At 35.3% G+C, this 23580-nt stretch overlaps 3 protein-coding genes and 1 pseudogene across 6 annotated transcripts; 1 reads left to right on the top strand and 3 right to left on the bottom strand.

Annotated features, from left to right (window-relative positions):
* Positions 1–72: 72 nt before the first annotated feature.
* LOC122292928 lies at positions 73–8265 on the bottom strand. 4 transcript variants are annotated; one of them, XM_043101491.1, is made up of 7 exons: positions 7732–8265; positions 7507–7603; positions 4311–4582; positions 3583–4234; positions 3277–3476; positions 2205–2449; positions 73–2008 (listed from the first exon to the last, which is right to left on the bottom strand). In XM_043101491.1, exons 3-7 carry the CDS (start codon positions 4580–4582, stop codon positions 537–539), a joined length of 2841 nt encoding a protein of 946 aa, XP_042957425.1. In that variant the 5' UTR covers positions 7507–7603; positions 7732–8265; the 3' UTR covers positions 73–536. The 4 variants fall into 4 exon arrangements, with proteins under 4 accessions (XP_042957425.1, XP_042957426.1, XP_042957427.1 ...); XM_043101492.1 differs by having other exon boundaries at positions 7512–7603; XM_043101493.1 differs by having other exon boundaries at positions 7507–7600.
* On the top strand, positions 7778–9357 carry LOC122292164 (annotated as a pseudogene).
* Positions 9358–9841: 484 nt separating this feature from the next.
* On the bottom strand, positions 9842–12388 carry LOC122292050. Its single transcript, XM_043100228.1, has 2 exons — positions 12019–12388; positions 9842–10145 (listed from the first exon to the last, which is right to left on the bottom strand). Exons 1-2 carry the CDS (start codon positions 12235–12237, stop codon positions 10071–10073), a joined length of 294 nt encoding a protein of 97 aa, XP_042956162.1. The 5' UTR covers positions 12238–12388; the 3' UTR covers positions 9842–10070.
* Positions 12389–13230: 842 nt separating this feature from the next.
* Positions 13231–15396, bottom strand: LOC122292049 (UPF0481 protein At3g47200-like). Its single transcript, XM_043100227.1, has 2 exons — positions 15252–15396; positions 13231–14938 (listed from the first exon to the last, which is right to left on the bottom strand). The coding sequence occupies exon 2, from the start codon at positions 14919–14921 to the stop codon at positions 13452–13454; it is 1470 nt and encodes a 489-aa protein (XP_042956161.1). The 5' UTR covers positions 14922–14938; positions 15252–15396; the 3' UTR covers positions 13231–13451.
* Between the last annotated feature and the right edge of the window lie 8184 nt (positions 15397–23580).

Raw genomic sequence — 23580 nt, 5'->3', positions numbered from 1 at the left:
TTTACGAGCTTCAATCATGTCACCATTTCCAGTTGTTTCCATGACATATCACTGAACTATAACTTCCACAAGTATTCTAAAGACAATTTTCCAGTTTTGAATTCTGCAAAGTATACTGTTTTTCAACACAAGTGCAATCTACAAATCAAACCTACAAAGACGGCATAGGGATCAAATTGTCCCAAATAGGAGAAACGCACTTATAACACCTAGATGTTTTGACAGAAATGATTTAGGAAAGGGGGAAAAAAAAAACACCAAGATACAGGATATCGAAGGTCCAAGGAACTTTAAAAAATTTCTGGCTACGTAACCCACTGTGCACGAGTGAACCACGCATCCTATACATACATAGCAGCTACGTTTCCCAATGTTTCGTGACCAAGGCAAAACAGAGGTCTTTCTTTTCTCCCCCCATTAACACCATTAACACCATTAGTGAATGGCTTCTATTCAGATCCCCATCACAAGAACCGGTTCCAAAAGCTGAAACCTGAGAATGCCATTGTTCCTTGATGTAATCTCATCAATGGGTATCATAGCGATGATTCGGAGTGTTCAGCCACCATGGTTCCAACTGCCTTTGCGTCATGACCAACATCAGAATCATGTGCAATATGATCATGAACACCATCTCCTGAGATAGTATTGACAATGAAGGATGAGTTCTTAGTTATGTTTCCATTTCCACTATTCAAGTCTACACCTTCATTCTTCTCCTTGACTCCAGAAGTTTCATCCATATCAACCACCGGTGACTCGACAGGCAAGGATATGGACGGGGCATTGGGATCAGCATCATGAATGCCAGAAACTGTAGGCTCAACACCATTCTCTCCAAGACCATTTTGATGGGTCACTATGTGTTTCTCCCGAAACTCTGCAGTTGGAGCAACATCGATCAATACTGGCTCCACATCCATCGTACTTTCATGGCAATCTTTATTTAAGATATCATCTCGAAACCCATTACAATCACTGAAAGCATCATTGGGGAGTGGATTCTTGCTCCCTGTATTAGTCAAGACTCTATCCCCGCTTTCTGAAAAGACAGTGTGAGCTACAACCTCATCAACAGAATACAGTCCAGGTGGAGAAATACAGATGGATGATGGCTCAGCATCCATATCAGCACAAGTAATTTCTTCACCAGCCCCCTCACCACAAGTGCCATTTCCACTGGCAACCATATCAATCAGCCCACCACTAACATTACCTACAAGACTGCCAGGATCATTGTTTACATTCCCACAATTTTCATTGTGAGAAGATACGTCTTCATCCATACAGTTACTCTGATTCACTAATTGTCTATCTTGATCGGCACAAGGCAGCTCAACAGTTTCCTGCTCAATGTTGTCTACAGTATGCTTCTGATTGGAATCCAACATAGTTTGACAGCTATCTAAATCAGCTAGTTGATATAGTTGCTTTTGTACACAAACTGCTAAAGAAACAGCATGATCACGAATCAAAGAATCATGGGGTGGGCAATTTAGCAAGTCTATCAATGCCTTGTGGTACTGCAATAGGCTGATAGATGGCGTAGTAGATCCTCGATGACGGCATACATTAATAACTTTGAACATATGCTCACAAATATTGCCCATTTCAGCCCAACTGCAATTACAAATACCAAACTGTGAGCCGGGATTCCAGACGACATAAACTTTATCTCGATTAAGCTGGTCAGCAACTTTTGCACATCCATCCTCTATGATAACATCAGTGTCTGGAATCTTCCTTGCTTTCCGCCAAGATGTTAATCCACTCACCCACTCATCTTTCCAATATCGTGCAAAATCATCCTTCCCTGAGTACTCATCAAGCCAGAAGTAAGAATGGACTTTTGTACCCAACTTATCAACCAACCAATCAGCACGTTGGTAAACACCAGGGTCCTTCTCATTCAATAACCTGAGATTCAACTGGTTGTGGTAAAACTCCATTGCTGCACACGTCTCCTGGCTGGCAATGGGAAGAGATTTTAGTGCTGCGGTCCATGCTCCTGACAAAAAAAAGAAAAAAACTCAATTCAATTATTTCTTCACAAAAAGGAAAAAAAAAAGACTTAAATAGGAAAACCCATGGAATATTTTTTAGGGCAAACATTTATATCTTTCACCCCAAATACAATCAAGTTGATACATTTCTTAGCTTCCCTTACAAGATGGGCATATAATTCCTCCATTTAAGTGACCAACCTATTCTAGGATACCATATCGCCTTAAAGTAATCCACAAAATCTGACTCATCAACAAAATCTTCCAATAGATCCTCAAACAAACCAACAGTTCCCTGCCTTTGAGAGATGTCATCCACTGCCTGCCCAAGCCGTCTTGATATCTCAACTTGCATCTCAGTTGCCAGACATTTCTTTATTAAGTTCTTATGCCAAGCATGACGGACACGCCAAAAGCATATCAATACAGAGCACTCAAATACATCCCTGAGAAAAAAGCACAAGAGATATATATTCAGTGACTCAAGAAAGTGCTGTTCATTAATATATAGAAGTTACAGTTCATCATGCTACAAGGTCCTGTCCCACTATAACTAGTTTTCAGTATGCTCATTAACCAAATCGCCAAGAAAAACTCATAAATTGGACTAGGAACCCAAAAAATGATGTTGGTTAACATTTTGTCTTGATCACGTATGGTTAGAATGATATCACCGAAGCTACTTCTTTTTTGATGAGTTAGTTATCATTTCATTATAAATAAATATTAAAAAAAAGTTTAAAAAAAACGCGCGCGTGCGCGCATAAAAATGCTCCCAGCACAGAAGAAGTGTGCTGGAGTAACTTGTAGAAAATTTCAATCTAAAGTTCAAAACATCTATAAATACTACAAAAGAAGTGGAATTAACACTGCCTAATATCCAATAATGCAAAGTTCTGAGGAATAGAAATTAAATCGGGACCAGCATGTTATTGAAGCTAATTTTAGCCACAACGTACAACAGGAGATGAAGTGTGAACAAGCCTGATCTGAATCTCTAAGCATGTAAACACTAAAGAGGCTAGAAAAAAAGGATGTCAAGTAATGCTAATCAGATTATCGTGTGACCAGGATCCCCTTGCCTCTATAAGCCAATGACGTCCTGGGACTATTTTTTTATCATATATAATACTTCAAGGCTCGTAACCTTGTGGTCGTGGGTTTGAGCCCCACAGTGGGCATTATTTATCTCTTTTAATCCGATAAAAAAAATAATACTTCAAGCATATATTTAGCCATATCTAGAATTAGAGTGGTAGACTTTGGACCCAACCTGATTGTAAGGACATCACTTAGAGGATCATCCACAATGAACCCAGCCAACTTCCAAGTGGGATCTTTCGTGCGAACTCTATTGTAAAGAGCTCTCATCCATCTATGCAAATCTGAACTTGCAAACCTCGGTGCTATTATCCAAGCCACAGGGATAGCCTTGTTGTCAGAGTTGAACACAACAAGACTGTGAACAGGGTACTGGATCAAATTGCATAAGGCACACACATTAGTTTTCTTGTAAATATAAAAACTAAGATCATACAAACTTTAAACAAATAATAAAAATAATAAAACAAAAACAGACCTTCAATTTATTTGTTCCAAACCTTGAATCAGAAGCCAGAAGGCTGCGATTACCAAACCTAATCATTTGTTGCAACTGCCACTCTGTTTGAATGCCCAATGTAAAAGGTCCGGAATCCGAGAAATCTTCATGATAGAAAATGTGATCCTGGTGGCTTTCAACCCACATGCTGATACTGACTGCATCATCTGCATCCAGTTCATATGTAGAACGTCGGATGCTCCTCTCCTGTCTCCGAACATACCGATGAGTTAAAAGGTCATCGCGGTTACATGGACCACCCTGTTTCTCTACTGATTCATTGTGTCTTTGCATTATGGTCTCCACAGAAACACCAACATATAGTAGAGATAGGACACGCAGACGGAGGTCCTCTGAGATGTATGGGGCAAACATAGCACGTGTTCCAGCAGCCTTCTTGTCTTGTGGACCATGGCAAGGCAGCCCTTTTTTATCTATATGCTTATCTTCATTATATATGATGAGTGCTACTGATGGTTCAGCAATTAAGCGTTTCACGATAAAGTGGCAAGTGCACCCTCTCTTAGTATTTGGTCTGCCAGCGTTTTTCTTCTTTGGGACATACGTAGTTCTACTGGGTCGTACAATGCCACCCTTCCGGTGGTCATCAGGACCAAAAGAACACCAATACCTATGCAATCAACAGGATAACTTAAAATGCCAGACCCCAGTCATTAAGAATCCTAAAAGAATATATTTAAACTTACAGAATATATTCAAGAATGCCATCCACCTTTGGCTTGTATGCCATCTCTGGAGGTCGCCGCCGCCTTGCTTCAACATGAAATCTCGTTGGACACTCTTTATTTGCTGATTCACCCCTTACAAAATCATCCACTCTAGCAAATGGGATTAGAACAACTCTATTAGTTTTGTCACGCCAACCTTCCACCTTTGACCACACAAGGTCAGCAGAAGAAAATTCCAAGGTTGGAGGATTCTGTACAGGAAGGGAGAGAATCTCGTCCCATCTGGCCATCTGCAATGGATACAAGCACATAGAATAGCTACAATATTACAAATAAAAAATCATTTTTAAAAAATTAGAAATTAATTAATCAATTGGCAGAGGATTGAAGTCATAAATCAAGTATGCAAAAATAATGCCAAGTTTAAAGGGAACCAAGCTGAGAGATAAATATCATAACATCAGAAGAAGCACAAAGTACAAACACGGCCACAAGAGACCATTATACTCCAAATCCTTTATCAGTTAGTATAAGCACCAGAAGCATATGAAAATTAGCCACATCTTAGAAGCATTTATGGTGGGTGTGTTTTTTTTACATATTTTAAAATCCTTCCGATTGCCCTCACATCAAGTGGCATCCCTAGCCACAACAAACAAAAGGGGCTGGAGAGTGATATGAGTACAAAAATATACTACATAATTGTACCTCTGACTCTTCCCCGACCCCTCCCCCCCAGCAGTCATTTTGGGATGTGGAAGGAAAGGGCAAGACATTTGACCCTCAAACTAAGTTAGACATGACCCTCATATACCATATAGTACATAATAGAACAATTAAAATTTAGAAACAATAACTATTTAACTAAAGTCGTGTATATCAAAAGAAGCCTGATACCTCATATAATAAAAGGCAGTACTTTTACACAAAATCTCCAACAATCATTCGAACTAAGTAAAAGAAGAGCAAACGCAACCGAAAATTTGTCAATAAAATTTCCCATGTCAACCAATTTCACTTTGCTAGGAATTACAAGGTTTTAATTTTCTTGCATTCCATATAAAAAGAGCTCTGCACTTCTCATAATATACCATTTCCTTTACTTTCTTACATTTGCATATGAGTAAACTCCTCATAATATGGAGCTGCTTGGGGTGTTTGGTGCTCCAAAGAAGTGAGAGGGGGGTATGGTGTGGGTTTATGGAAGTTTATAAGGAGGGGGTGATCATGTTTTGAAAAACATATTCGATTTGTAGTTGGAGAAGGCAATCGAATCAGTTTTTGGCGGGACGTGTGGTGTGGAGATCATGCATTGAAAAGAGTTTTTCCAGCTCTTTATCATAACGCTGTTAATAGGGACGCTTCAATGGCGGATATGTGGTTATTCTCTCATGGTTCTCATCAATGGAATATTCTTTTTAATAGGGATTTTCATGATTGAGAATTATCTATTGTATCATATTTTCTCAACCTCCTATACTCCATGGGGACTCTTATGGCACAGTGGGATCATTTGAAGTGGAGGTCTAATAATCACAAGAAATGTACTGTTAAGGTGTACTATAAAATTTTGTCAACACAAGATCATCCTCTATTTCCTTCGAAGAATATTTGGAGGTCTCATGCCCTTGGGAGATAATCTGAGGAAGAGGGGAATGGAGAATCTGTACATCACCTCCTACTACACTGTGAAGTTACAGGGGAGTTGTGGGATTAGATTTTTCAAAGGGTTGATGTTGCTTGGGTTATGCCTTTGAGAGTGGTGGATTTGTTGGGTTGTTGGAGGAATATGCAAGGCTGCCAACAAGTGGCAGTAATGTGGAAGATGATCCGTTGTGTATCATGTGGTGTATTTGGTCGGAAAGGAATGCCCGTTGCTTTGAAGACCAGGAACGCACTATGGCGGAGTTGAAGAACTTTTTTCTCCACACTTTACTGCTTTGGTTTTCTGTTATTGTACTAAACGGGGACAGCGTTCATGATTTCCTATCTTTAATTCATCGCTCCTAGAATGTATTTAGGTGTTCTTATGTATACTTCCTATGTACACGGGCTATGCCTATTTCATTCAAATCAATAATATTTATCTCTTACTTTAAAGAGAGAGAGAGAGAGAGAGAGAGAGAGAGAGAGAGAGAGAGAGAGAGAGAGAGAACTCTCTCTGTCATGCCCCATACCCAGGGTTAAACCCTTTATAGCCTAAATCCACAATAATAACTTAAATACAAAAAAAAGTCCTCCAAAATCAAATGTCTAAAAAATTCTTACAAGTAAAATAAACTAAAAACTAGTAAAATTTATCTTAGCTCAAACAAATATGCTTATGCCACCTGGCACTTACTCACATTTATCTTATAATCCTATCAAAATAGAGGCCATCTTTACCCCCATGGCAGGGTTGTGCATTATGTGGATATCCAAGCAGAACATAAATCACTTTTTTATCAACGTGTTTGCACTCAAAACAGAGGCCACTATTATAACCCATGACAGGGTCATAACCAAAGCAGAACAGAATCTTATGCCTCAAAGTTTTTAGATACAAATGCAATAACAGAAGAGTATACTGATTAGACAATATCATATAATCAGATCAAAGTTTCAAATTTCATATTCACATTTTATACAGAGGAGAAATAGAGTAAAAAAATTGCTCATGTCCACACCTGTCATGTTTAAATGTTCAGATACAAAAATTAGTGCAGAAAATAACTGAGGTTGCTTTCGCAACAAAATATGCAAGTTTTTTTCACAAAATCCACTTCAGTCAATTCTAGGCAAAGTCTAGCATAAGTGCACCACTTACTTTGACTTTTGAAAAATACTATCTAAGCTTTGAACCCGAATTGTAGCAATATCATGACTTAATCCAGAAAAATATCACTAACATTAATAACTCATATCAGTACACAACCAACCTAACAAAATTCTATAACCCAATCAATAGCTCAATAAGAGCCAAAATCCACTCCTTCAACCAATTACAATTAAGCTCGGCATTCCAAACATTTTTTGGTTGATTGGTGGTAAGTTAAATTATTGGAGGTCAGTCTTAAGGGTATCCCAATAGAGGGAAAATGATTCGGTTGGGTCATTTGCTATGGCTCTGCTGACCATAGCACATTCAACTCCATTACACCCTCCAAGGACAATCTAATTAATCAACAAACCCCAATCACAGTTAAAATGATAGGTACACGGCTAAAGAGGATACCTCACCAGGCTTCAGGCGGTGTTCGAGTGGACTCGGTTATGGAACGGCACGGATTGAATGGTGTCGTGTTGCGTGGCTTGTGGCGCAGCAGCCTCTACTGGTCACGGTGGCGGTACCGGAGAGGGGACAAACAGAGGGTTAGAGAGAGAGACGAATTTTGAGAGTGAGGAATACGAACAAAGAGGGTAGACAGAGAGACGAACGGAGAAGTGGACAGAAGCTTACCGCGCTGGGGTACGACGTGCTAACAACGGCAACGTGTTCTGGATGAATGGAGTGCGAGGCGTTTAAGGTGGCAACTGCAAGGCGCGGAGGACGGCGGTGGCGTGGTGTGGAGGTGAGGCTGAGGAGTGTGCATCGGAGAGGTGAAACAGAGGGAGAAAGGCCGAGGGTCTTACCGGCAAGGCGAGGTGCGGGGGACCGATGGAACAGAGGGCATACAGTGGGGCGGCGGTGACGTGGTGTAGGGCTTGAGCGGCAGCTGCATAAGACGTCGGTGCCGTGGAGCACGGTGGCGGCGTGCAAACTGTGCGTATGTATCGAGCGGCAGCGGCGGAGAGATGCGATAGATGAGACAGAGACTAGGGTACACCTGGTGAAGGCAGAAATGGAAGGAAGCTCTGTATTGTGGGGGTTCAGAGCTGTTGTTTTGGCCTTTGGGGTCGCTCAGAGGCAGTAAAGTAATAGATTATAGAGTGAACGGTGCTGCCGTCGTGAACCACAAACTAAGAACCATTTCTGTAATAATCTCTCACCATGCACAGCAAATATGAAATATCTAAGGCCCTTTTCATTGGTCAAAACCAAAAAAAAACCCTTTTCATCTTTAATAATAGTGAATTGATATGATAGAATTAATTTTATGAAATGATTTAAAATGTATTTAAATATTAAAATATATTTAAATTTATTTATTAAAAATTAAAAAAATTATAAATTCTCGACATAAAGAACGTTGATTTAAAAAGAATAAGAATAATTCTGGTTGCAAACCCCGTATGTGGGACTGGATTGCAAGCCTTAAATGAAACGCACCATTTCAATGCAAGAAACAAAATACACGGACAGGAAATCCATTCCAAATTCAACCGTTCCTTCCTCAGATTTATCACTGCCCAGGAGGATGCCGTCTCCTTCGTATTCGTCTCCCCATCCCCCTCCCTCTCCCATCCCGACCCTTCTCGTCTCGGCTTCTTCCTCCTCTTCGACGAGTCCCTTCTCCAGGTCCTCCTCAAGATCCGTCAAAACCCCCAGCTCTGTGTCCTCGACTCCCACTACACTCGTCCACTCTTCACCTTCCGAGAGCTCTCCCCCCCTCCCGTATCTTCCTTCAACCCATCCTACCCTGTCTCCTCCCCCAACGAGTACTCCCTCTTATTCGCCAATTACACAGCGGGGTCCTCCATCTCCATGGACGTGCGCACCGAGGTCTACAACCTCGATCTTGACAACTCTCGGGACTACCTCTCAGCCGCCCTCACCCACCTCCCCACCCACTTCTTCCTCTTCTCCCTCGCCTTCTTAGCCTTTTGGATCCACCTCTGTTACACCAACAAGCGCTCCGTCCACCGGATCCATCTCCTCATGGCAGGATTGCTGCTCATGAAGGCTCTCAATCTGATCTGTGTCGCCAAGGACAAGCATTACGTGAAGGTCACGGGCACGCCGCACGGTTGGGACGTGTTGTTCTATATCTTCCAATTCATCCGGGTGGTCCTGCTTTTCACCGTCATTATTTTGATCGGGACTAGTTGATCCTTCTTAAAGCCCTTCTTGCAAGAGAAGGAGAAGAAAGTGTTGATGATTGTATGGCCATTTCCCATGTTGGCCACTTTCAGATTTAGGTTGTAAGGGTAATACTGTAAATTTATGCTCAAAAGTAGAGATAATATGACCATTTCCCATGTTGGGACTGCAATACAGTCTCCTAAAGGGGACTGTATGTAGCAGCGCCCATTTAAAAAAGATAGTGAATCCATGTGCTAATTATTTAGCTTGCTATTAAGACTAAAATTTACCACATATTTCGTGAAAATATAGCATAGAAATTATTATTAATTACTAATTAAATATTAAAAAATAAAAGAAAAAAAAATCTCACAATAATAATAACATAAATTGAAATTTTATATACAATCATTTTTACATACATTTTATATATTCTATTAATGTGATTAATTACTTTATTTTTTTTAATATAAAATAATTAATTCTGTCAATCACATCAATAAAATATATAAAAAATATACAAAAATAACTATACGTAACATAACTCATCCGTCAACTTTTATAATTTATTTTACGTGATCTTGTTAGAAACCAAACATTTTTCAAATATTGAAAGCATCTGCTAGTTTCTCTTGCAAAGAATAGAAAAGGGTAACCATAGGTGTGTTTTGCACGTGCACCGATGCACGAAGTCTGGTATCTCCTTCATAGAGTATACATATTGAGTCATTGACCTTCGAAAAATGAGAATCAGACAAAATGAAAGTCCTTATAAAAACAATTTCAAACCCTACAAAACACGAAAATCTTCGATATTCATATATATGAATATATTATTACTCATCTCTCGCCCTTGGACGAACTCCAAGTCCAGCTCTTATATTTGCACCCACTTCCAAGAGGTCTTCCACCTATACAAGAAGATAAGCAACCAATTAGTGCACTATCAAGGGTAAATACCATTTCAAAATAATCATGTTTAATTTGCTAACTGTAAAAGGTAATATACGAGAATATAAACCATCGTATTCATTATGAAACCCACTCTCTACCCCAAACAAAGGAAAGAGAAAAATAAATAAATAAATAGACTTCAAACATGCACAATGCACTCGTGTGCCCATGCGCACAACAAAGGGCAAAACAAAATAAAATTTGGTAGACAAACCATATATTCACTTGAAGTTAAACGATGTTATTCACTTTCATGTTTGCCAAGACACTAATTGAAGTTTTATTTTTCTTTTCTTTTTTATCCGTTCTTATTCTTTTTAGCAATTAGCAATAACATTTTCAAACGTCTTGATATTAAAATTACTATCCATACAGTCAAATGCCGTAAAGTCCTGTGTCCATACAAAAGTCTTCTACCATTAAAGTTGATAATTTGTTGCCAAAAGAAAACGAACTGGTATAGAGAAATATAATGAGGATTGGATGTCACGGGCAGGCTAGAGAGCTGAAAGTAGGACCGAACGGGTAGATTTTAAGAATGAAAAAGGGAGGTAACAGTCACTTGACTGCAATCCGCATGGAGCTTGGAAGACATAAGGAACATGGGGAAGAAATGGATATCAAATTAAAAGCTCATTTCCAGCTCCAACCAACAGAAAGATATTTTCCGCACCCTAAATTTAGCTCAAAGCAATGGACCAAAAACTAAATGAAACTTTGGCCCAGATCGGGCAGTCTTGAGGGCACCACTACAGTCTTTGCAAAAGTACTAGGTGCAACTAAACACAAGCAAGGTAACATGAGGAGACGGTTTTCCCTGCTGTCAATTCGTTGGATGGATCAAGGAAGACAGGATAGGGTGATGGAGCCCAATACTGGTGGGAACTGGGAAGTGGCCAATTGGCCCAGATTGTGAGCTGCTGAGTTTGCTGATCTATGAATTTGCCCAACAAAACATCAAATGAAAAGGGTTATGAGTCTGCGGACTTGGGAATGACAAGGCAGGTTGGAAATAACTCCAGTTAAGAGGTTCAAAATTCAGAGGCAGTCAAGATAAGCAGTCAAGATAAATTATAGCTCAAGTGTGTTTGAAAGACTGTAATACTCTAAGCACCCAACTTCAAAATTCAAATCATTCTTAGGAAAACAAGTTAAATATTATAACAAAATGACCCAACCGACGATGACTCCTTTATGTCAGCATTATAACCAGATAATTTTAAACAATATATAGTTGGAACAATATGTAGACCTATTAGACAACTGAAATACTATTTCCAGATATCATGCGGTAAGAATATGTGCTTCTTTCAATGCCCATCATTATATCATAAAATGCAAACATTACCACCAGGGTGAACAGTCAACATACATATTCAATGGTATTGATTTCAGCCTGAAACAGGACTAAGTATTAGATAGACAGAGTTTTTGCATCTAACAAGTGACATTAATACATCCAACGGGTGTAAGATTACGTTAAAAACCATTTTCCCCCATGCTCGGTTTCCAGTATATGAAATTATAAGGGAACTCGTTGACCTATCTTGTCAAATTTAGAATTTAAAAGCATAGGGGCAACAATTGAGAATGCCATTACTAGGAGCAGTAGTTTGCAGATACAGTTTCATTCAACACATACACAATAGCAAATTTCAGCAAAGAAAAAGGGGAAATTATTGCAAAAAAAAACTCAATAAACAGTGTCACAAGCGCACGACACGATCAAAGGTCGATGCTGTGGTCCAGACAAATGAACCTTAAGTCACCGAGGCATCTATACCATGATCTCCTAGTTACACCTCCTAGAGAGAGAGAGAGGAGCCAGACCTTGTGGATGCCGGATGCCTTGAGAACTGATACGGCGGTAGAAGCAGCGGCGCCGACGAAGAGAGAGGCGACGACGAAGGCTTTCAAGGGCATGAGGCGTGAGTCGCCGGCGTAGCCCCTTCTGTAAGACGATACGCCTAACCCTAACTGAGCCCCGCTTGCAAGGACCCACCACCAGTGACCGTAGGCCCTACCACCTTCCTTCTCATCCTCCATCATTCTTGCGAGGTAAGTTCACCTCTGACTGCCAGACTTGCTCCGGAGCTGAAGCAGTTCTCCTTGCTCCAGACTCCAGAGTCCAACCCCCCAGTTCTGATTTAACTTATACGCATGGGACAAGCTTCGGATACGTTTACCTGAGCGAGTAGGTCGTGTCTTGTTGATGGGTATTGTATGCTGTTCATGGGCTTGATCATGGCATTATACAGAAACTTATAGGCCGTGTCTTGTTGTTGGGACTTGGGCTTTGTATGCTGTTCATGGGCTCGATCATGGTATTATACACTTTCACCGATGGCATTACACAAACACCCTCATCTCTCTCTCTCTCTCTCTCTCTCTCTCTCTCTCTCTCTCCCATTGTCACTTAACAACTTATGCACCGTAGAAAATTCCAAAGAAAATTAATACTTCAGTAATTAAAATATTAAAAAAAAAAAAACCAAACAAATATCCCACAAGACCCTTTGATTTTCACTTGCCTTTCAAGATCAAAATCCCTCGTGTATATTTATTCCAACTTAAAAGGTCAAACACATGAGATAGAGATTGCAGGCCCAACTCTATTAGGCCCTTCTTGACAAGGCGAGCCGAGTTTAACCCCATGGCTGTTAGGCCCTACCACCTTCCTTCCATTCCAATTTCCATCTTTCTGGGATGGAACTTCACCTCTCTCCGGCTGCAAAACCTTTTCCTGCTTTCCCCATCCCCTTTCTGATTGCGTTCTCCTTCTCTGTGCGGGCTCAGCTTTGGATTTGTGCCATTTTCATTAGAAAAGTGGTCATATATAGACAAAAAGTGAAACAAAAATTCAACTTTTGTACCTTCAAAAAGAACAAAGAGCTACACCATTGCAGCTTTCTGAGGCCAACTTTCTATATTCCAGAACAAGAAAAAAATCCCATATATTTGTTTTTTTCAACTCCAAAGAATAGATCTATATGCATTACTGGGCGGAGGAATGATGTTAGCACAGCTTTCAAAAAGATTCAATTCAAAGGTAACAACAGGGCATAGAATTTTATTTTGCTAAATCACAGACTCTCCAGTACCGATACTGACATAATGCCATAGACTTATTACAACATCAAAATGATGTTTGGCAAAACCTAAGAAGATCGAAATCCGATATTACAAGCTAAACAGGATTACAAAGTTCAGATGCGATGCACCCCCAAACAAACGTACGTAACAAACCACGGATGCTTCAGTTTTCAACGCGACCTGCTAACAAGCCTAATGAAATTCCACATAGTGAGAGCCAGGACAACGAGTCCAATTACAGTTGCAGTTCCTCTCCAGAAATCATGGAAATACACACTTGTCAAGGTTGCCACGAGACGGTTCCAAGGGTTTTCGTAGTATCCATTAAGCTTTCTAGTGAGTTCCGAGTAAAAGGTTGCATTTTCTTCAATCTCAAGGCCGAGTTTGTTGATTAGATCCGTCACTGCAGCGTTGCTACCTAGCTCGTTAGCAATAACCTTCTTTTCAACAAGCAAACTGACGTCTTTTTTAGTGGTGATGAGATTATCCAACAGCACAACATAATCGCAGATGAAAGTTTGAGATGGGTAGTGACACTGCTCCAAGGCCATGAGGTTTCGGAAAAGACCTTCAGTTTTGTCGTCTACCAGAAAGGGTGGAACTTCCAAGAAACGTTGCATTTTTGCCAAGAATGTGGTTTTCAAGCATGGTAAGCAAGATATGAGCCATGACAAGTTGAAGCACGGGCAGTTTTCCAAGCATTTATTCTCAGGAAATGTTATTTCAAGCAGACTTCTTTCCCGAGCTGGCCTGAATTTCAACGCTGCCTCGCCAAGCTTTGTCGCTGTATATAGGCATTGAATACTTGATCTACTTTCTGAAACTCTCTGGTTCGGTGGTGGGCTGTTAGGAGTAAGTTTTGTTGGTGGAAAGAAAAAATTTCTTACCAAATCTGTGAAATGTTTTACTTCCCTGATACTGGAGGACTCTGGCGGCTTTCCATAACTCTCAAAGAACTGGCAAGAAAGATCGCGAAAGCTGGAACTAAACACATTTTTGCTAAGCCCTTCTTTGAGCTCCTCAGTTTGCTGGCCTTCTTTATGATTTTTGCAACCGGAAGAGACTTGGGGTTTGGGGACTAAGGTGAACAAATTCTCAAGAACGAAAAAGGGGAGCTGATTCTCAAGTAGAATCAGGTCAGACCTTATACCTCGTTCCATACACGGTTGATGTAATATATGGTCTTTATGCTCCGTTAAAATTTCAGATTTCCTCAAGAAAGGCTCAATAATAAAGACAGCATCCAACAGTATCATCTTTACAAACTCTTCACTGCTGAGCTCGAAGGTCTCTGAATAGCAACGGCGAATTTTCACTTCGCTTCGCTGGATGTTGGCTGCAAGATCCTCGTGGCTCGTCCGAGTTCGGTAACAGAAATCCCTCAAATATCTCAGTTTTTGCATTTCCATGTTCCTCAGTTCTTCTCGGCGGTGGTGAAATGGGCCAATCGAAACGAGCCTCGGGGTGTATGCCTTTTCATTTATCTCCCGAAGTCTCTTGGGAACCCTGTAGATGCAGCACTCCGGCCAAAGAGGAGGCTCCAGAGCAAGTGGTATGTCGATTAACAGCTCTTTGCATTCATCGAGTTCTTTTCCAATGGGATCAGAATCTGCAGCAGCGGGGCCGGCCATCTTTGCCATCCCTCGAGTTCCTTTTCCTGTTCACGAAAAGCAACAGTAATATTTTTCTGTAAGCGCCATTTGCAACGATTCTACAAGAACTTACAATCACTGAAAACACAACCACGGGATACCAAAATATCCATGAATTTCGGCCTTTTATATCTTGATCCAGGTTTTCATTTCTTTGCTCCATTAAAAGTACCAACATACATGTAATTTTCTGAGTGGAGTTTATACCAAGGTATATACGTATCAGCAAGCTCAACTACTAGATTTTCAAAGAAAATTTCACTTCTTTTTTATCAAAAACAATATGCAGCAGGTGAAATAGGAAGGAAAGGAATTAACCTGCAAATTCTGCTTTCAAGAAATGCCCGTTTTGCTTCAGAGCACGAGGAAGTCTTCCTCTTTAGACTCCCAATAAGGCCGACACTCCTTTCTCACTGGCTATGTGCCGTCAGCTCTTACCGCTGGTGCCGCACAGGTCAATTTTTTGTTTTTCTGATTTTTTTTAATATTTTTTAATTCTTTTAATTTTTTTTTTTAAAATATATCAATACACTTAATTTTTTTTAATTACTAAATAAAAAAATAAAATTTATCAAATTATAGACTTGAGAATACCGCTCAGACAGCATAATAACTTTATGCATTATTAATAAGGGGGCTGCTACCCCCAACCAATGCAGACCGCCGAAACATTCACCGAATAGGCAATTGAGTTTTTATATTTTTTTAGTTTTTTTAAATATTTTTGAAATTTATTAAAAATTTAGAAAAAATAGATAAAAATTAGAAATTGATTAAAATATATTTATTTAACAATTAACGATTAAGTAAAAATAAAAAAATAAAAAATGTGGAATCGGTGGTGACCACCGTATATTGGTTTAGTATTTAGAAAATGATAAACTTATTTTTTATTTATAATTTGTATATAATTATGTAGAAAAATAATATTATTTTAAATTTTATTTTGATTTTATTAATGATTTGATATGTTTAAATATAATATAAAAATATTATTATATTTAAAATTATTTAGAAGTTATAAATAAATTGATGGTGTATTGTTACTCTTAATATTTTCCAATAATAACAGTACGCAGGGTCCGTCCCTAGTTATATATGTGACTGTGATAGGTCTGTGTGTCCCTAGCTTTCACTATGTCTCTCTCACTTCAATCATTAGTCAATCGTAAATAAAAAATTCTATGCATTATATTATCAATATCTCATTATATTTATTATATATATTTTTATAATAAAATAATGATAAATATACTTTTTCAGTTGGAATGGAGATGCACCATTTTTTATCTTTTTGCTAAAAATATGTAAAATAGCATTTACACATATCATGATCTTGCAGCAATAAATCTCCTTTACTTTTTATTTATTTATTTTTTTGTGGCTAAGATGATCAATCAATTCTCCTTGCCTTTGGGATTTGAGCTTTGAGCTTTAAGTTTTTGGTATTTGGCTATAAGAAATTTTCATCTTAAATATAAAATTTTTATCTCATAATTATAATTTTTTCAAATCTCTATATAAAATATAATAGATAATTTAACTTTTTCTTAATTTTTTTAAATTTTAATATAATAATATTATTAAAATATAATATTTTAATATTTAATCTTAAAACTTAAAATTTTCATCTAAAAAATTTCAGTGATCAAGTAGAAGCTTTATATTCCCATCTAAGACATTAAAATAAAATTATATTAAAGAGTATTGTTACCTACAATTTTAAAATATACAAATCTTATATATATTTTTTAAAATAATAAGATTTATTATTAAAACAATAAAATTTATTATTAAAAAATAATTTTTTTTATATAAATCTTATATTTACTTATTATTAAAAAATACAAAATTTATACATTTTAAAATTATAAATATCATTTTTACTGTATGAAAACCCGGAGGGTTGGTGTAAATACAACAATATCATTTTTAATGCATTGAAGTCTAGCTCGCACTTCACACTTTAGCCGCTCCATCAGGCAATGGCATGGGGATTGGGTAATAAATATATAGCCAATTGTAAAGATGATGCAGACTGCACATGATCAAATATTTATCACAATACAAATGCGACTTGCAGATTAAATAAATAAATAAAATAAGTCGATTCTCGGATCGCGTAAGATATTTTTTTAAGGAAAAAACAACTCAGAGACTATTTTCTTATTTTTCGCAAGAGTTGTGCCAGGAAGATAAGAGAGAAAATTTTATTAAAATGATAATAAGAAAATGACCGTACAAATGTTTAATATAATATATAATAAATTTTAATTAGTGGGTCAAGTTAGGAGTAAGAGCAAGATAATATATAAATTTTTCTTTTCTCATAATAATAATAATCAACCACGATAATTATCATGGTGTGCCTCTCACGTTACTCAACATTACAATTATAATTATAATTATAATTGAGGGAAAGTTTTATTTTTCTGTTCTTTGTAAATTCCTTTAAAGTAGACCAATAATACTATTTTATCATTATTTTTTATTATTATTTAATATTTTTTTATTTTTTTATTACTATTCACATAATATTTGAATTACCGAACTGCCTAAACAAAATCTAAATCTATTGGTTACCGCATCGAAAGGCCGTCTTTATTTACGTGTCAACTTATTATATTACCTAACTCCTCAACTTATTTGATTTTATTTGGTAATCCCTACTTTTGTACAAGTCTTTGTCACCGTCAACGCATGCAGCCCTCGACCATATTTCTGAATAACAATGATGAAGCAAGTTGTCTTAATCAACACTTTAATAGTTCTCTGATAAATTTTAGTAGTTCTGAAATAATCTCTATGCAATCGTATAGTTAATATCGATCGAGCAAATTGCTCTTTTATATTTATTTTTTATATATAAACAAGCAACTTGCTCTTGATGTTGTAATGAATGGATAATAAACTTTTAATAACCTTTAAAAGCATATTAATCATAAGAAAAGTAATATTTATAATTTTAAGATATACAAATTTTATACTCTTTTAAAAAAAATAGATGAATCTTAAATTTAAAAATTATAACTGCGCACTAATACGTATACCAATTTAATATATTTGATCAAAAAATAAATTTTATTAAAAATAGTACTAATTTAAATTTTAAATATGAAGAAATTAGTATTAGTATTCAGATTAATATATGACTTTGATTGTACGTAGTAAAATTTAAAAAAAAAATAGATCTTATTTTTTTCCTCAAAATAAATATTAAGAACTCTCACACTCTAAAAGCATAGAAATGTATCTAACTTTACTGGTAGAGAAATACTTTAACTATAAAGATATTACATAAAATTAATTCTACAAATTTATTTGATTTTATGTAGTTTGTAAGATTATAAAATTACTTTTAATGTATAATAAATATTATAAATCACATAAAATTACTATAATTTAGAAAAATAATTTTATATAATTATTTTATAACTGTAACAGTCTTCTTGTTCATTACATAACACATCATGTAAATTTATTTGTAAAAAATAATATTTTTAAAAGATTAGGAACCATCTACGTGGCCTCTCTCTTTACCTCAACCTTGATAATATCTGCACTCGTCTCTTCTTATTTATTGGAAAAATAATAAATACACATTTTTTAAACACTTTATATAATAATATTTTAAAATAAAAGATATTTTTGTTAACTATCTTATAAAATTAATATCATTTTATAAAAATATTTTTATTTTATAATATAAATATTTATATTATATATTGTGAAATGTATTAGATAAATATCATTGATTTGATTGTAAGACTCAGCTGAGATCAATTTATTTTAATCTAATTTTAAGCTGAGTCTAACGTCCAACTATCAAACTCTTAAATTATTAAACTCAACTCAACTCAAAATTTCATTACATATGAGACCCATAATCTTTTTTCAACTTAACATATCGTTATATATAAGGTCTATAATATTTTTTAATTTTTTATAAATAATATTAAACTCATCTTAATATCTAAATATATTTAAACTCATTTTATATAAGTTTCACATAATTCACTCTACCTAATCAATTCTTACGCGCGCGCGCAGAGTGAAAAAGCACGATCAACATCCCAGTTTTGGAAAACCAAAGGATGCGATGAAAAATATCTAAATTAAGATAAATAATTCAGTGAAGTTCCTAATTGGTGTCAAATAAATCTGTACTTCAAAATGTTAGAATTGAAAGGAAGGATTTTTAATTTCGTAGACAAAATCATGAGATAAAGAGAAAGTGTGTATCTGCAGTGGCGCAATATTTCACCCAGTCGACCCATTAGTATGACCACTATGCAAAAGGTTTGTGTTTCACAGAATAACAGCACAGACCAAAGTCACCCTTCTCAGTTTTATACCTCAAATTGGTTCTACTAGAAGTTTTTTATTTTATTTATTTTTATTTTATTTAAATAGAAGTCAACAACCAAGTGATAAATGTTATATAGCTTGATGACCAGCTGTAGCCCACCGAGGAAAGTTGGTATCATTTATTGATTGGAAAATGGAGTAAAACTAGTATAGGGACGCGACAAAGTTAGAGAGATTCCTTGTGTTCTCCGCTCTGTTTCGTCCTTCAGGGACCACAAGATCAAAAGCACTGCATGAAATTATAACCATATATTATACGTGCATTATTCATTCATGAAATAAGAGACTTTTTACGATAACTGACGGACCCATTACGGGTTTTCTTTTTTTATTGGGAACCCCATTACATCGAAATGATGTTAACTTTTTAGAATTTCAGTACTGTGCAATTGGCGGATCGGAAGTACGTACCTAAAAATAACGTGAGATTAGTAGTCAGCTCAACAAATTTTATGTTAAAATTTAATTAAAAAATTTATTTTTATAAATTTTAATTAGTTAATTTTTACAATACAAAATAATAAATTCAACAAATCTATTATTAATATATTAAAATATTAATTTTTAACTTTTCATTATTTTAATTTTATTGAACATTATCAATCAAAATTATTTATTCTTGTTTATTCTTTTTTATTTTTTTTCTAAAGCACTATTAAGAAATTAATTTAATGAAAGACAGAGTTGCACATCATTTACATTTGGGCGAGTGGTTTGGGTTATTTTTTAATTGTTAGATTTTCTTTATAATGTATACAAGAATCGAAATAAAAACAATGAAATGAAACAAGTTGACTCTACATGAGTCTAAGTAGCCTCAATGAAATATTTCTTTCTTTTGTAATCTTTAAGCACATCTAGAAATCCAAACCCATCAATTTCTTTCTTTTTCTTTTTGTGCTGGAGAGCAGATATAATGAGAGATGAATTATTTTAGTCTGAAAAAAGATTTAGTCAGCTCAAGGGACTGGCCAGATTTGGCTAGCCAAATAACCTTATACTATAATTATTATTCAGTTGTTTTAATTATTATTCATTTGTTTTTTTTTTTTTAAAAAAAAAACCTCAAATCTTTTATTAATAGTATCATTGCTTACATTGCATGTCTTGTTCCAGACTATGTGCTATACAAGCTGGAACCTCTTCTACCCAAACTTTTTCCTCATCTAAACTTAAGGCAGTCTTTGCCAAAATATGTACTACATTGTTCTTTTCTCTAAAAACAAACTGTATACTCCAATTCTGTCTATTTACCATAACATTCCTAATATCTTCAATCAAGTATTCTATAGTAGATGAGTTATCTTTTGTATTCTTCACTACATCTATGATTACCTTTGCATCCCCTTTGAAGACTACTTTATGCACATTGAGCTCACTGCACACCTGCATTGCCTTCAAAAGAGCCAAACCTTCTACTACTTCTGCCGACTGTACATACCTTGTGCTATCACACACAGCAAGTAATGCATCTCCATTCTCATCTCTCATTATCACCCCCATTTCCATCTTTCCCACCTTGATATCTAAAGAAGCATCCCAATTTACCTTAACAAACTCTGCATCAGGTTTGACCCATGCTGCCTCAATACCTAGTCTAGATACTTGCTGGGGTTCAATCCCTTGCCTTCAGTTTGCCTGCTTGAAATCTTTCAGAGATTCAAATGCCGATACTAACAATCTTTGAGGGCATGTGACTTTGTTTTCAAAAACCACCAAATTCCTTCTCAACTAAATTTTCATGAGTCGGATAGCCACTTCTTCTAGCTTTTCCCATAACACCATAAACTCTCATCCATCCCTTTTCCACTTTTGTAGTCCACTTATACTGTTGGCCCATACATCATTCGCAGCTTGACACTTTCAGAGTACATTTGTTGAGTCCATTACAATGATTTATTGTACATTTTAGCTAAACTTTAACCAAATTTTAGTTTTGTTGAATCCACTACTAGTGCTCTTAATATGTTTTCTTTAGTTTTGATAGTTTATATATTTAATTTATTTTTATCTATGATTAAAAAAAGTAAGTATTAATATATTGATATTTTTTTATTTTAAAAAAAATTAAAAAATATATAAAATAAAATTTAAATGACATATACATTTTTATGTGGTGCATAACCAGTCACATAAATATGGTAGAAAAACCGCAGTACAGTTTGAGTACAGTTACAAAATTAATATTTTTTTAATTTTATATTTCATATTTATTTATTTATTTTTAAATATGCAATATTTATATTTTTTATAACTATAAATATCATTTTTCTTTTACATCTCGACCGCATGTTCCACGTTTGCTAATTCTACACCACGTACATGAAGACCAAACACACACCCCTCTGGCCGGTAGCTACGACATCTCGTGCACATCAATTAACAGAAACTACATCTGTCGTCGATGATGAATTAATGGCCGGTTATTCGAAAGCAAACCATAATTATTTGACTCTCATATATCGTTCCATAATTCATATTTCATGCTTTCCAAAGCATCATATGATGGATGATCGGACGTAAAATATCACTCTGCCAAGGCTAAAGACTCGGTCTATTACTCTTACCATTTTAAATTTTAAGTTTATTTTCGTAATTTAAATTTTTGTTAGTTGATTATAAAAAGGGATGATTGAATGAAATAAAGGTATAGTTTGATTGCAAAAATTTGAGTACTGTTTATTTTCTGGTGTGACTCCAGCCTATCCAAGAGTATGTGAGGGTGAGGCTCCCTACCGGCCATATTCTTATCATCCACTTGTTCTACGTCAACGTGTTAGCTCGTTTCTTGTTTTAAAAAAATAATACACAAATATTCCTTTATTATACTCTTAACATTAAACGATCAGTGGCATTTTTATAAAATAAAGTATTATTTTTTTTTAATCAAGCTCTCTCTCACCCAACCCCAACCCCTCTCTCTTATTGAGTTTTCTCGCTCTCTCTCTCTCGTACTTTCGTCGACTACTCTGCCTGCTCAGCAAAAACTTTTTTTTCTCTCTCTTCCTTCTCCCTCCTCATCATCTTTTTGGTCAGTAATTAGTCTAAGTAACATGTAAGGTGTAGAGTATAAAATAAATTAAGGGACTGATGAGAAGAATATATATATTTTTTATAACATAATAAGAGAGATAGGTAAGAGATATGTAAGTCACAGCATTCTTTTTTTTTTTTGTAATGCCTGTTTTTGGGAGAGTTGTGTATAAATTATGTGTAAATAAAAGCTTTTAAGGGCATGAATTCCCCAATTTTCTCTATACTGGCAGGGAAATTATTGATCATCAAGGGCCCGGGGAAAAAAAAAAATCAATGTGTCCGTCATGAACGACGTTCCGAGTATGCTGTCATTCTATGTCACGTTTCTCACGTTCTTCATGCAAATTAAATTGGGAAACAATGATACATACAGAAATACTATTTTTTTTTAAATATTTTTTGCGTAATTTTTTAATAAAATACTAAAATAGTAGTATCTTTGTCGTTAACAATGATACATACTACGTAGAGTCGTAGACCCTCAACGTTAAACATTAAGTTTAAATATAAAAATAATTTTAACTCATCTTATCTTATTATTATAATTTTTTTAAAATTTATATATAAAATATAATAAATAATTTAATTTTATTTAATTTTACATTCATTGAAATTATTTCATACCCAAAATTATAATAAAATGATTGATGGAAACATGCGAACTAACCTTTGAAAAGTTTGAAGGACTGTTAGCTAAAGAAACAAATCGCTAGTCAACATCGCCCTATATCTGTCAACAATATATGAGTTTTACTACATATAAATAAAGTCGTATACTAATTTACGTATAAATATTGATTCTTTTATATTTTAAATTTAAATTAATATTATTTTTAATAAAATCTATTTTTTAACTAATCATATTAAATTAATACATAAATTAGTGCATAATTATACTTGTAACTAAATTTTTTCACTATAAAGCGTCTCTGTCGATCAAGTCGAGAAGAAACATATTATTAACTATCATTTTCAATCAATTTCTTTTTTTAATATTTATTTATCTTTCTGAAGAAAGTTTTATATCATTAACTATTCTTTTAAATTATTAATTTTTATTTAATATTTATCATTTTTAATTATAAAAATTTTTTATAAAAAAATAAAAAATTAATATAATTTGATATGATATATTTAATTATAAAATTATTTTTATTAAAAAATAAATCTAATTTATTACATAAAATCACGTTAATTTATAAATTTATTTTTAAAAAATCTTTTGGTAGATTTACCATTTATA

This window comes from Carya illinoinensis, chromosome 13, assembly GCF_018687715.1.
Source record: "Carya illinoinensis cultivar Pawnee chromosome 13, C.illinoinensisPawnee_v1, whole genome shotgun sequence".
Taxonomy (NCBI): domain Eukaryota; kingdom Viridiplantae; phylum Streptophyta; class Magnoliopsida; order Fagales; family Juglandaceae; genus Carya; species Carya illinoinensis.
The sequence above is the reverse complement of the archived record's forward strand: the minus strand, read 5'-3'. Positions and strand labels throughout refer to the sequence as shown.